Source organism: Lynx canadensis, chromosome E1 (genome assembly GCF_007474595.2).
Source record: "Lynx canadensis isolate LIC74 chromosome E1, mLynCan4.pri.v2, whole genome shotgun sequence".
Lineage (NCBI taxonomy): Eukaryota > Metazoa > Chordata > Mammalia > Carnivora > Felidae > Lynx > Lynx canadensis.
In genome coordinates, this window is record NC_044316.2 from 5,522,092 (window position 1) to 5,536,774 (window position 14,683).

Below are 14,683 nucleotides of genomic sequence, written 5' to 3' on the forward strand. Positions count from 1 at the left end.
AAATCCCGAAGAACGCATTGTCACAGAAAGTTCTCAACGGCGCATTCTGCTGATGTGTTTGCCCATAGAAACAGAGCTCAAAAGTGTGTTTCAGGACCAGGGATCTCCCCGCAAAGAGGCAAGACGTTGTTTTGTCTCCAGCCTCATTCCCAACCCCAAGTCTGAGCTCTGGAGATAGGTGTCGAGGGTAGAAGACGAGGACCACTGCCCTCATTCCCAACTCTGTGTACCTTAGGGATTCCTTCTTGGATCATTTATAAGAGCTGCATCCACTGGTTCATCGCAGCAACCAAAGAGGAGAGGATCTCCTCTGCTATTTAAGGGACAACCGTCCCTACATCAGCTTTCAGACTTGGAGAAAATGAAAAGCTGTTGGCTAATCCAGCTGTCGGCTAATCCAGCGGCAATGTCGGTACCCGCTGGGAGCTCGCTGTACTGCAGATTATCGATTCCCACCCTAGACCTAACTGAATCAGAATCTCTGGGGACGGGGCCCCAGAATTTGCCTTTTAGCAAGATCCCTAGGTGATTCTATGCATGTTAGAGAAGCACATCATTCTGCCTGCCCCCCCCCCCCATTTTGAAATCCTATAACTCTATGTTTAGAGGAAAAACTTGGAATTCAAGGGCTCAGAGTAGCCTTGGTCTGTGAAAACAAGCAATTTTAAGCAACCAGCTTCGGTGAAGAGGTTAAAACAAAAACGGGTTCACAGAGGATTAGGTATTTAGGAAACAATGAGAAAACTTGAGGCAGGGTGTATAATCCATAGGAAAGGTTAGTAGAAGGGAAAATATGTGACTATTGGAAGGCATTATAGGGTTGAATGAGAATCTTTGCAGACTGCACAAACTTGGGGGTGTGAAAATATGAAGAGAAAGGAGAATCGGGTCAGGACATGGTCACAGAACAAGATTCATCCCCTTCTGCATAGGAGGAGCACAGGAGGAGGAAACACTTGACTTCTTCTGAAGGTTTTGGGGGGGGGTCAAGATGGCGGCCGTGGTGAGATAAGGAGAAGGAGCCTGCTAAGGGAGCTTTTCCTGGAGAATCTCAATCTTCTTGGTAATTATGACACAGAGTCATTGAATCAGGCAGGTTAGGCTGGATTATGCTAGCGTGACTAAACAACTCCCACCTGAATCTCCCTCCCACATGAAAGGGTATTTTTTCAATCCCGCTCTCTGTGGATCAGGTCATGATCTCATGGTTCATGGGTTCGAGGCCCACATTGGGTTCTCGGCTGATGGCGTGGAGCCTTCTTAGGATTCTATCTTTCCTTCCCTCTGCTCCTCTATATCTCTATCTCTATCTCTATCTCTATCTCTATCTCTATCTCTATCTCTATCTCTATCTCTATATCTCTCTCTGAGAAAGCCCCAACTGCGATCACCACCATGGGGTGGGTTAATACGGACTGGAGAAGGAGGAAGGTGGACATAGGCAACAGAATCCTCACTGCATATCTAAGGTCTGGCTAATAAATTTTAAATCTGGTACACCCACATCTTGAGATCCAACATCTCTGAGTTATGGCTATAAGTTTAAAAAAATTTTTTAATGTTTTATTTTATTTTTGAGAGAGAGAGAGAGAGAGATAGAGACAGAGTACGAGCAGGGGAAGGGCAGAGAGCTAAGAGACACAGAGTCCGAAGAAGGCTCTAGGCTGTGAGCTGTCAGCACAGAGCCCGACGTGGGGCTCGAACTCACGAGAGTGAAATCATGACCTGAGCTGAAGTCAGACATTGAATCGACTGAGCCACCCAGGAGCCCCAGCTATAAGTTTTAAAGCTGATACACCCATATCTTGAGACCCAACATCTTTCAAGAGAAGTTCACAAGCCTTTAGTCTCAGGATCTCTTTACACTTTTAAAAATTATTGAAGACCCCAGAGAGCTTTTGCTTGGATGGGACATATCTATACATTTATTATATTAGAAATTTAAACAGGGACCTTTTAAAAATGTATCTATTAAATTACTTAATAAACAACAAACCTGTGATGTGTTAATAATAACACATATTTATGAGATATAGCTGTATTTTCTTTTTAAAAATAATTTATTGTCCAATTGGTTTCCATACAACGCCCAGTGCTCATCCCAACAAGTGCTCTCTAAATGCCCATCACCCACTTTCCCCTCTCCCCCACTCCCCATCAACCCTCAGTTTGTTCTCAGTATTTAAGAGTCTCTTATGGTTTGCCTCCTTCCCTCTCTGTAACGTTTTCCACCCCTTCTCCTCCCCCATGGTCTTCAAGTTTCTCAGGATCCACATATGAGTAAAAACATATGGTATCTGACTTTCTCTGTATGACTTATTTCACTTAGCATAACACTCTCCAGTTCCATCCACATTGCTACAAAAGGCCATATTTCATTCTTCCTCATTGCCATGTAATATTCCATTGTGTATATAAACCATCCATTCATCAATTGATGGACATTTAGGCTCTTTCCATAATTTGGCTATTGTTGAAAGTGCTGCTATAAACATTGGGGTACAAGTGCCCCTATGTGTCAGCATCTTGTATCCGTGGATAATTCCTAGCAGTGCTATTGCTGGGTCATAGGTAGATCTATTTTTAATTTTTTGAGGAGCCTCCACACTGTTTTCCAGAGCGGCCTGCACCAGTTTGCATTCCACCAATGGTTGCAAGAGTGTTCCCGTTTCTCCACATCCTCGCCAGCATCTATAGTCTCCTGATTTGTTCATTTTGGCCACTCTGACCGGCGTGAGGTGATATTGAGTGTGGTTTGATTTGTATTTCCCTGATGAAGAGTGACGTTGAGCATCTTTTCATGTGCCTGTTGGCCATCCAGATGTCTTCTTCAGAAAAGTGTCTATTCATGTCTTCTGCCCATTTCCTCACTGAATTATTAGTTTTTCAGGTGTGGAGTTTGGTGAGTTCTTTATAGATTTTGGATATTAGCCCTTTGTCCGATATGTCATTTGCAAATATCTTTTCCCATTCCGTTGGTTGCCTTTCAGTTTTTAAAAAAAAATTTTTTTTAATGTTTAAAAAACATTAAATCCCTCTAAGTTCAAGTCCAAGAGGAAACAGAAAGTGCTCACTTAACCCAAGAGTGAAACCAAAGCCTTGGGTCTGATTCTACTGTTCTGATGGGATCACATGCCCTCTGCCACACTGATGGCTAATGGGGGGTGCGGGGACAGGAATGGTCCAGTTAGCTCAGTCATACATTTCAGTCAGAGCTGGGGACTGAGCCCTATCAGAAGTGCCTGGATTGGGGGCAGGGAGTAGAGGTATTTTCCCAAAGGAAAAGTGGCAAATGGTTGTTAGAACAAGGGTAAATATCCATTTATCCAAGGGTTAAAACACGAAAGAAGCCAATGTTCGTCAAACCACCTTTCTGCTGACTTTTGAATAACAGGGAGAGTGTGGTGTGGAAATTGACTAGACTCAGTGTAGACAGCTCCTAGCATTCCTCTTTGGGATTGTCACTAAGTGGCTCCCTTCTCTGAAGGCAAGACGATATCCCATCCATCACTGCATCCCCAAGGCAAAGAGAATAAATGATGGGCGAATGCCTTCCTGCTATCAGAAGTGTGAGACCTACTTTCACAGCCCACAGGAACAGGTTGGGTCATGGGGAAAAAAGAAGGCAGTCAGTCGGTACCCTTAAGAACCACTAATGAGAAAGCACATTATGGATTTGTTGTTTAAAATGATATCCTGGGGCGCCTGGGTGGCTCTGTCGGTTAAGCCTCCAACTTCAGCCCAGGTCATGATCTCACGGTTCGTGGGTTCAAGCCCCACAGTGGGCTCCATGCTGACAGCTCAGAGCCCGGAGCCTGCTTCGGATTCTGTGTCTCCCTCTCTCTCTGCCCCTCCCCCACTGGCACTCTGTCTCTTTCTCTCTCTCAAAATAAATAAACATTTTAAAAAGTCATATCCAGCTAGGGACACTTCCTGTAACCTCTCCCAACTTCTCACTAGAATAACTAAGAAAACACAGAAAAAGAATGTTTCTCACTTTCACAGCTGTGACTGAAGGGTCACCTGATTCCACAACCTGCAAAGGTTGACCTTTGACTCTAAAGCATACGGAAACCACCAAACCCCTTCTGAACTTGACTTCATGAGACTAAGACTACTTTATGCCTCCTCCATTGAGTTCTTACCAACCAAAAGACTTCATAGTTTCTAATCTAAACTCGAGGCTGACCAACTTGTTCCTCTACAGAGGCAAATATTTTAGGTTTTAGGGCCATCCTGTCTCTGTAGACTTGCAACAATTCAACTCCGCCCTTGTAGTGTGGAAAAAAGCCGTAGGCTCTTCACGATTCATAAAAAAAAAAATTAATAAATGAATATATGCATAAACAAATAGGCCTGGCTGTGTTCCACCTGGATTTTATTTGCAAAAGTAGGCAAATAAAGTAGGGTTGGATTCGGCCCACAGACCATAGTTTACTGACTTACGATGTTAACCACGTGAAAGTGACCAATAATATTTTACCGCCCTCGTAGTCTCCCTGATGTCTGCATTTCAGGATTCTTTCCTTTTACTCTCTTCTCTGGGGGGTTGTAAGTTCCTGGGGAGCTTATATATCTTTTGGCCATCAGGGGAGGGTCTACATCTGTCCGATGTCCTCATTGAGATATACACCATCTTGTAGAGTCAGTCCTTGTAACCATGCCCTCTTGTCCACCAAGCCTCTAGGTGATACAGGTACTTAGACTGTGTCCTTCTCACAGTCCTTCTCAGCCTGAACCCAAGCTGACTCTCCGAGCATTTCTGCCCTCCTTCTCCTAACCATCCTACAAAGACCTTGGGAAATGTCAGCCCCTGTCCCTGAACATAAGTCAAGGCAGTATTGAAAGGCTGCTTTCTGTTTAGTCTCCTTAGACCCTGCTCTCATTCATTGCCACTGTAACACCAAGTGCTTCCCTGGGCAGCCGGGCTCAAGCATCCCCTTCCCTAGTATTGGGTATTCCCAAGAAATACCCAAGTATTCCTGGAGTAGCTGTCATGTTGTCCTCGGACTCTCTTGAAAGGGTCAGTAGTTGTACCGCATGTCTAAGTGGTCCTCTACTTGGCTTCTGCAGCACTCCTTCCCAGCTTATCGCTCCTTTTAGGAAATGTGCTTCTCCACCTACAGGTTAGTATACACATCCTGACCTCTCAGTCTCCAGGCTGTGCCTTGTGTCCTCAAAGCCACGCTCCTGCAATGAAAACAAACTAGCAGTGCAACATAAACCCTTTCTCCCTCTTAAGTGCTTAGCTCTTGCAATAAAAGAAAAGAAACAGAATGGCTTTCCTGACCATTGTGTTCGAAAACCATTCCGAAATTCAATAGACCCTTTGAAGCTATATCCATACTCCCCTGAGGCATTAAATGTCACTAACTCACTAAGGAGAGAGCCACAGGACAATATCAAAACACATAGGGATAAAAAAAAAAAGGCCAAAAAAACAAACCTCAATTAGTATTTCAAAATGTATCCCTTACTTGTAATTTTAGGCACACTCGATCAGTTTACGTTACCAGAAAACCAGATCAGAAAGTGCAAGTAGAAAATAGGTAATAATCAAAGATTCTATAGAACGATCTCTCTTGCTGTGTAGAAACCCATCATTATAAGAACCAAACATGCCCTCATAATTTCAGGCAAAAATCAATTCAATGGGACTTTAGCTATATCCTAAAACATTTTTTTTTTTTTTTTTGTATCACCGGAATGAAAAGCGGGGAAAAAACTGCCCTAAACAATCCTGTAGTTTCAAAATGTTACCTACAAAGGAATAAAAATCAGGCGAGCTTCAGACTTCTCTTCCACATTCAGCGTCAAAAAGCAATTTCTACAGAGGTTTGAGGGAAAACAGGCATTACCCAACGATGTATACTTTTACAGGTCTAATGGGGTATTAGTAGCATTTAAGTGAATAACAATACATTTATTCCCAGTAACTGAAATGAATTGCCCCACAACATTCAGAGTTCAAGAAATGGCACATCCCTTTTTAAAATTAAAAAAAAAAAAATTTTAATGTTTATTCATTTTTGAGAGAGAAAGACACAGAGCACGAGCAGGGGAGGGGCAGAGAGGGAGGGAGACACAGAATCTGAAGCAGGCTCCAGGCTCCGAGCTGCCAGCACAGAACCCAGCGCAGGGCTCGAACTCACGGATTGTGAGATCATGACCTGAGCCAAAGTCGGAAGCTTAACCAAGTGAGCCACCCAGGCGCCCCATGAAATTTCTTTAATTGTGAAGTATTTCATATGTACACAAGAGAGTATATAATACACACGTGTGGGTTAAGAAGAGTGAGTGGTAAACTGAACACCCATAAGCAAGGTTAAGAATAAACCATTACTAGGGGCACCCGTGTGACTCAGTTGGTTGAGTGTTGGACTCTTGGTTTTGACCCAGGTCGTGATCCCAGGGCTGTGGAATTGAGTCCTGTGTTGGGCTCCACACTGAGCATGGAATCTGCTTGGGATTTTCTTTCTTTCTCCCTCTGCCCCTCTCCCCCCGCCCCCCCATCTCTCTGTCTCTAAAATATGAATAAACAAATAAACAAACAAACCATTACCAGGGATGTGAAAGACCCCTGTGTGTCCCTCCCCATTCCATGCCTCTTTTCCCCTCCACCTCTGAGACGTGATCAAAATCTGAATTTTGTGATAATCGTTCTCTGACTTTTCTCTAGATTTCTTCATATGTCTGCCTGTCTACAAAAATAGTGTTGATTTGGTTTGGCTTAAAACTAGTAATAAATATTATACTAAATGCATTTATGTGCAACTTCCCCTTTTTCGTTTAGCACTACACTTTTGAGATTTGCCCGTGTTGTCCCCTCCTGTTCACTGCCGGATAGTATTTTATTTTATGAATGACATACACTACAATTTGTCTACCCCTTCCGTCATTGGTAAACACTCAGTCTATTTCCCATGATTATGCTCTTACGAACAATTAATATTCTCATACGTGCCTCCTGGATGGAGTCCCAGGTAGCCTAGATTCTCCTTTGGCACATGTATCCAAAGCACCTCCCCGTTTGCGTCCAATGTCTTTATTCAGTGGTGTCTAAGACAGCTGGAAGGAAACTATTGTAACAACGCGCGCGTGCTCTTTGAATTAAGACGTTATCATTATTTTAAATATTTGATAGGAAAAGGTTGATTCAGATTCAATATCCATTAGCAGCGTCATGAGAAATTTCAACATAATGTTTGTCAGTGAAGAAAAGAACTGTCAGATCCTGGAAATATAATGTCAACTCTTCACTTTTGAATGAGTCTAAAGGCTTTACATTTTGCATTACTTGCTTGTGTGAACACATTTTCTTGCCCATGATGACTGCCCAGAATTTAAAGAGATCATTACTAAAAAGCATTGAACGAGAGTTGTGCAAAGCAAGAAATCTGATATAAAAAACATTACGCTCAGAGACGCAAAGTCACGTTTCCAACATAAAAAATGGAAATCATTTCCTCTGAAGAATTACACAAATTCAATATCTTTCTGAACACTTTTGGGAGTAGCCAGCCTCTTAGGTAACACCCAGTGAGTCTTGCCCCAAGGTGTTCACATCTTGGAATACTTCCCTTTCACCGTGAATGGGGTGAATCTTTGTAACTAACAGGGCTATTGCAGAAATGGCAGTGTGTGGCTTCCAAGGCTAGGTCGTGAGAGACTTTGTGGCTTCGGTCTTGCTCTCTCTTAGATCACGTGGTCTAGGGGAAGACAGCCATAGTGTTATCAAACACCCAGCCGAGAGCTCCACGTGCTGAGAAACCGAAGCCTCCAGCATTGACCCACCAGTCATGGGAGCAAGATATCTTGAAGAGGCTCCCCCAGACCCAGTCAAGCCTCTAGATGATGTGGCCCCTGAAGACATCTTGTCTGAAACACGATGAGAGATCCTGAGCCGGAACTGCCCAGATAAGCTGCCCCAATTCCTGAGCCAGCATAGATTACGTTAGATAATGTTATGAAGCTGCTAACTTTTCATGTAATTCGTTACACGGTAACAGATTGCTAACATGTTTGTTATTTTATTTCCCTTACTATAATTATACAGTATAAACTTGATGTCAGTTGCTTTTAATAAGTCCCCTTTAATGTCCCACCCCCAGCCGATCTCCTTCTAAAATGAAGATTAAGGTGTGTTTTTAAAGGAAAAAAGCCTGGGTTGACAGTGTGCAGGAGACTTTACTGTCAGATATCTTCAGATCACCTTCACAGGCTTCTGGGTTTCTATTTTTATGTATAGTGGGGCAAAGGGACAATGAGGATAGAGGTCAACATAGGCCACGACTGGGGTGGTGGAAACTTTATTTGAAGGGTTTACAGGAAGTTAATGGCCCTGAAGTCACTCTCTCTATAAAACATGACCGGGATTTACACATTTGGAGGCCCTAAGCATTAAAACAATAATCATGCCTTCCTCTGTGCAAAATAAAAACTCTAAAAAACAATGCTATGTGTAAGAAGCCCCCAACACTTCCATCTTCCCCTGATGCTTTCTTTTGCAATGTCAATCACCAAATTCATCTTAAAATCATTTTAGGGCCCCTGCTTTGTCCCTTTCCTCACAGTTGGTCTGCCTACTGTTTAATCCGGCAATGATAAAACACTCTTTACACACATAAAGATTCATTTTCTATTGTGAACATTTTTCATCATAGCGCCTCCTGTGCCCCAGTTATTATGAAATCAATCATTTTACCTTTTAGCTACCAACTTTTCCTGAGGGGTTCTTGTTAGCTGAGTTGCCTTTGATAAGTGCTTATTCTGTTAATGTTTCTTTGAAGCCATTATGAACATTCTTTTTTACCAGAGATTGTGCAGTCTCTGGTTGATGACAAAAATCAGGGTGGTAGGGCGGGGGGATGGGGTGGAGGGGCTCATTTCAGACCTGCAGGCTTCACGCTTCCAGGCTGTCCCTTTCCTTGTCCCTACACCCCTTACAAGCATGCAAAGAGCCAAGCTATTTATATCTCCATAATGAAGAGGGAGTCAGCAGGTGACAAACGCTAATTTCTGAGGTCAGTAAAGCTGCTTCACGGTATCCCTTTTGGAAGACAAGATCCACATAATCCTGCATATTTAAGAGCGCCTTTCTGCACTTCAGAAGAACTGATTGGGGCCATCTCAGAGTTTGAGTTCCCATTTGTCAGATTAAGCACGCACTTAAGGCATGAACAGAGCAGGACCCTAAAAAAAATCTTTTTAAAAAAGAAATTGACATTGAAATTCTGAAGCTGACCTAAAATTATTATTTCATTATTGTTTAATATTAAATTAAATTAAAAATTCAGTTCCTCAGTCGCACCAGCACCTTTCGAATGCTCAGTGGCCACATAAACACCGTTCTAAAGTATGTAAGTTATCACGGAAAAGAAATTTAAAAAATTCACTGAGTTCGCTTACATCTATTTTAGGATTTGACATCGTTTTTTCAAGTTTGAATTACACATCTGGGGAGTAGACGGGAGAACCAGCATATTTTCAGTGTCTGGGGTCCTCTAAAGAATTGAATCTGACCTTAGCCAGCAAGACCCTTAACAGCATTTGTATCCTTGCCCTCCCCCTCCACGCACCGCGTCAATAAACCGGGGCTCTGGACGGTCACCCCTGAGCACCTGCAATCCGAGAGAGCAGGCACTAACCAGGAGCGGCGGCTGGTTTCCTAGCAACAGCGACGCGAGCCCGCCCCTTGCAGTCCGCGTCCCTCGCCTACCTCGCTAGCCGGGAAGGGGGCGTGGTCAGCAGTCTCCGGCCCAATAGGAGGGCAGCGGAGGCGGGAGCCCCGGCCGCGTCCGCGTCGCCCGGGAAACCGCTGGGGCCGGCAGGAGCGCGCGATGCCGGGAGCGGAGGAAGCGGACCCGGAACCCGGCGCCGACCCGCGCCTGCGACTCCTGGGGGCCTACGTGGCCCGGAGCCTGCGGCCGGCCGCCGGCGCCTGGGAGCGCTGCGCGGGCACGGCCGAGGCGGAGCGGCTGCTGCACGCCTTCCTGGGCCGCGAGGATGAGGGGAGCCCGCAGCCGCTGCTGGTGGTGCGGCCCGGGCCGGGGGGCCTGGCGCTGCGACCCGGGCTGGACGCGGGGCCCGAGGCCGGGCCGCCTCGCGCCAAGGGGCTTTTCTTCCTGCGCACCGGGCCGGAGCCGCCGGGGCCCCGCAGCCTCCGCGGCGCCGTGCTGTGCGGGGACGTGCCCGCCGCCCCTCTGGAGCATCTGGCCGCCCTGTTCTCTCAGGTGAGGGTGGGCAGGTTGCGGGGCGCCGGCAGCCACTGGGAGGGGGAGGGGGAGGGGAGGCGGAGCCGGAGGGCGGGGAAGGGGGCGTGGCCAGAGGGGAGGGGCCCCAAGCCCAGAGCCCACGTGCGACCCGGGGGCGAGCTGGGGCCACCTGGGAAGGGGCCAGGTCAGACTGAGAAGCTGAATGGGCTCCGATTTCCTCCAGTCCCGGTCTGGGACCAAGCCAACGTCGAGGGGAGGCTGGGGTCAGGAGGGCCTGCTGGGTCCTGACCATTTCTTAATCCCTCTGTAAACTGACACAGGGAAAGACAAACAGTGGTGACCAAGGGGTCATCTCTGTGGGGTCAGGGAGGTAACGGAAGTGAAAGGCTCTATATACACAGTGCTTACCTACGAGGGGAGTTAAAGGGGGAGGTGTTTTGGTTTCGATTTCACCTCATCCGTGAATACCCAGTGTCAGCCACGTGCCAAGATAAGAAGTTGGGGCATCCATTTGGAAATGTCCAACAGGTGCCAACAGGTGTTTGGAGGGGGGAGGGGTCTGCCCTGAGCTCAGGGAGGAAGATGTCCGGAGACGTGGATTATAGAGTACTTGTGTGAGGCCACAGGCAAAGCGGGGACAGTGCAGATTTCAGAGAGGGTGCCCAAGGTGAGATTCTTGGGACATTTAGACCTTTCTGGAACAGGAGTAATTTTCCCTGTAAGTTGTGTGTGTATGTTTGGGGAGGCTGTGTTGTGTGATAGAGGCCATAGGGAATACCAGAAAAACAGAAGACACAATCCTACCCATGAAATTGATACTCTATTTCAAATACAGTAAAACCTTGGATCGCGAGTAACTTGTTCTGCGAGTGTTCCGCAAGACGAGCAAACATTTCTAATACATTTTAACTTGATAAACGAGCAATGTCTTGCAATATAAGTAGTACGCGACGTGGGTTGTCACATGATCACAAAGAGCCAATGGTTCTTCTCTCTCTCTCGTTCTCTCTTTCGCTCACCGTGGGATTGTGGGTGATTGTCAACGCAATGTCACAATTCCCCGACATCCTCAAAAGGAGGCAATAGCAAGTGTCATTGGATAGGTTCCTTGTTACGGTTGCACAAAAAGAAAAAGATTCCACCGAGCCAATAGATAGCCGTGATTCTGTTAGCGATAGTGAACGTCCTACACAATAACCCTCCTCTCTCTTGTCTCCTTCACACCAACCATGAAGGTGTTCAAAGGTAAGTGCAGGTGAATTTGTTTCTTTTTCTTTGTATTATGTATTTTCTTTATTATTTTGTGTTATATTTACAGTATTGTGATTTTTATATGAATATTTTTGGGTTGTGGAACAAATCATCTGAGTTCCCACTCTTTCTTATGGGGAAATTTGCTTTGATATACTCGTGCTTTGGATTACGAGCATGTTTCTGGAACGAATTATGCTCTGCTCGCAAACCAAGGTTTTACTGTATTGAAAACTCGTACGCCTGGGGTGGAGGTAGAATTTACCTAGAGTTGGCCCCAGTGCTGGAGCCGGGTCCTGGAGGCTCCCTGCTAGGCCAGATGTTAGCCTTTTAGTTGCTTTACCAGGAAGCTCTGGGAAGGGGTATGGCGGGGAAGGAGCACGGGTGACAGAGTCACCCTGGGGAAGCCCAGAGAAGCTAGGTTTCTCAGTAGATCAGAATGCACTTCAGTCTTTTAACAACCAGAATGGCTTTACTGCTGTGCGTTGTCTGAACACCCTCACTACAGAGATCTAAGCTTGGATCAAGTCCCCTTGTGAATGATGATGACAGAAGGAAGTGCCATTGTGATCAGAGGAGAGGGGTATGCATGTGGTCTGAGAGCCACGCTTAGCCTCAGGTGTCGAACTGGCTCCTGAACAGGAAGGAAGGTTAGGGTAAATGGATGTCAAGGTAAATTTCAAGGGACTGGGAACAGACTGAGCCAAGGTTCAGACGTGGCGCTACACTTAGCACGTGTGGAGGGCAGCGGGTCAATCTCAGAGCAAGATCAGGCCCGAGGAAACGTATCCAGCGGGCAAACATAATTGTAAAATAATCCAAGCCCTCAAACATTCCAGAATTTTCATTGGTGCATTGAACGAGATTGGAAACAAACTGAATGTTTATCGACAGGGGACCGGGCAAATGAAGGAAGGTCCAGCTATAATTAAACGGAAGAGTTGGTAGGGCGCCTGGGTGGCTCAGTTGGTTAAGTGTTGGACTTGGGCTCAGGTCATGATGTCACAGTTCATGAGTTTGAGCCCCGCGTCGGGCTCTGTGGTAGCAGCGAAGAGCCGACTTGGGATTCTCGCTCTCTCCTCTCTCTCTCTGCCCTTCCCCTGCTCGTGCTTTCTCTCTCCCTCTCAAACACATAAACTTTGAAAAAATAAATAGATAAAAGGAATAATTGCTATGAAACAGTCCTTAAGGTAATTTATATTTATTGTGGGGAAAAAAAAAAACCCACACAAGATAAAATTCACTCTCTCAATAATTTCCAAGTGTACAGGCTGACACCTGTGAACCCCCCACACACTGTTGTGCCGCAAATCCCCGGGAACCCCCACCATCCTGCATGACTGAAAGTCGGTACACGCTAAACAAACCCCCAGGTCCACCTTTCCGCGGGCCCTGGCATTCCCCTCCCCACCCCATTCTACTTTCTGTTCCCATGACCTTGACCACTCTGGGTACCTCATATGAATGGAGTCGTGCAGCATTTAGCTTCTTGTCACTGGCTTACTTCATTTAGCATAATGTCCTCGTGGTTCATCCATGGTTGTAGCAGGTGTCAGAAAACGTCTTCCTTTTTAAGGCTGAGTACTATCCCATTTTATGTATACGTCGCCTTTTGTGTATCCATTCACCCATGGAGGGAAGTTCTTTCCCCTCTTGGCTAGTGTGAAGAGTGCTGCGATTTAAGATAATTTTTTAAGGTGCAGAATTATAGTATAGTATGCTACCATTTCTGCTAAAAAGAAGAAAGAGGGAGGGAGGAAAGAAGGGGGAAGGAAGCAAGGAGGAGGGAAAGCGGGAGGGAGGGAGGAAGGAGGGAAAAAAGGAGGGAAGGAAGGAAGGAAGGGAAAAAAGGAAGGAAGGAAAGAAGGAAGAAAGGAAGGAAGCAGGGAAGGAGGGAAGGAGGAAGGGAAGGAAGGAAAGGAAGGAAGGAGGGAAAGAGGAAAGGGAGGAAGGAGGGAGGGAAGGAAGGAAGGAAAGGAAGAAAGGAAGGAAGGATGGAAGGAAGGAGGGAAGGAGGAAGGGAGAGAGGGAGGGAGGAAGGAAGAAAAGAAGGAGGGAAGGAAGGAGGGTAGTAAGGAAGGAAAGAGGGAAAGAAGGAGGGAATGGAGGAAAAGAGGGAAGGAGGGAGGGAGAGAGGGAGGGAGGAAGGAAGAAAAGAAGGAGGGAAGGAAGGAGGGTAGTAAGGAAGGAAAGAGGGAAAGAAGGAGGGAGTAAAAGAGGGAGCGGAGGAAAAGAGGGAAGGAGGGAGGGAGAGAGGGACGAAGGATGGACAGATTCACTAACAGAGGAATCCACAGGCCCGAGAAACTAGGTGACTGAGCTGCAGGGGTAGATAGAATGCTTGCTTCGCACTGGGAAGCTTTTGCACTTTCAGATTTTGCACCAGGTAAATGTATTATATGTTTTTAAAATCCAAATAAAATATTTACTTTTAGATTACCTTCAGGCCTTAGCATTTCTCGAAGCCGCTAACAGCCATCCATAGGCCATTCAACCACTGTTCCCTCATCTACTTCTTTTACTCGCCCTGCTGATCGAGGGCGGTTACAGCCCCCAGCTCACCTCCTGTCCCCTAAGCCCCTCCTTCCCTCCCAGCGCTCCTGCCCCCTCTCCTCTCCCCCTGTGGGCCAGCTCCACCCCTGGTGGCATACTCCCCTCATCCTCCCACACCCGACTCATCTCACTCAAGCCAAAGGAGCCCTTGTGGCTGAGAAGCCCTCTTGTGTTAGGGGGTGGGTGTGGGGTATGATTCCTCCCAAAGAGGGAGGAAGCTATACATTTTAACATTATTTTGTTACACTAGTACAGAGTTTAAAAAAAATGCATCCCAGGTGCGCCTGGGTGGCTCAGTCGGTTGAATGTCCAACTCTTGATTTTGGCTCAGGTCGTGATCCCTGGGTCGTGAGATCGAGCCTCGTGTCAGACTCTGCACTGGGCATGAAGCCTGCTTGGGATTCTCTCTCTCTCTCTCTCTCTCTCTCTCTCTCTCTCTCTCTGCCCCCTCTCTCCTGCTTGAATGTGTGTGCACTCTCTCTCTCTCTCTCTCTCTCAAAATACATACATGATAGATAGATAATAGATTGATAGATAGATAGATAGATAGATAGATTAAATAAAGTAATTAAAAAAGGCATCCAAGCAATGTTTCTTGGAATTGACAGAATTTAGTAACGAGTTTCCTGCTAGTTTCTTCCTCCTCCTGGCCACTTCACTCACTG

General features: G+C 46.2%; 1 protein-coding gene across 1 annotated transcript in view; it reads left to right on the forward strand.

Annotated features, from left to right (window-relative positions):
* The first annotated feature begins 9,839 nt into the window (after nucleotides 1-9,839).
* The window catches only part of DNAH9 (dynein axonemal heavy chain 9), a 280,228-nt gene continuing 275,384 nt past the window's right edge, over nucleotides 9,840-14,683 (forward strand). The window contains exon 1 of the mRNA XM_030296313.1: nucleotides 9,840-10,232. Within this exon, the coding sequence (XP_030152173.1) occupies nucleotides 9,840-10,232 (393 nt within the window). The remainder of the gene's footprint in view (nucleotides 10,233-14,683) is intronic.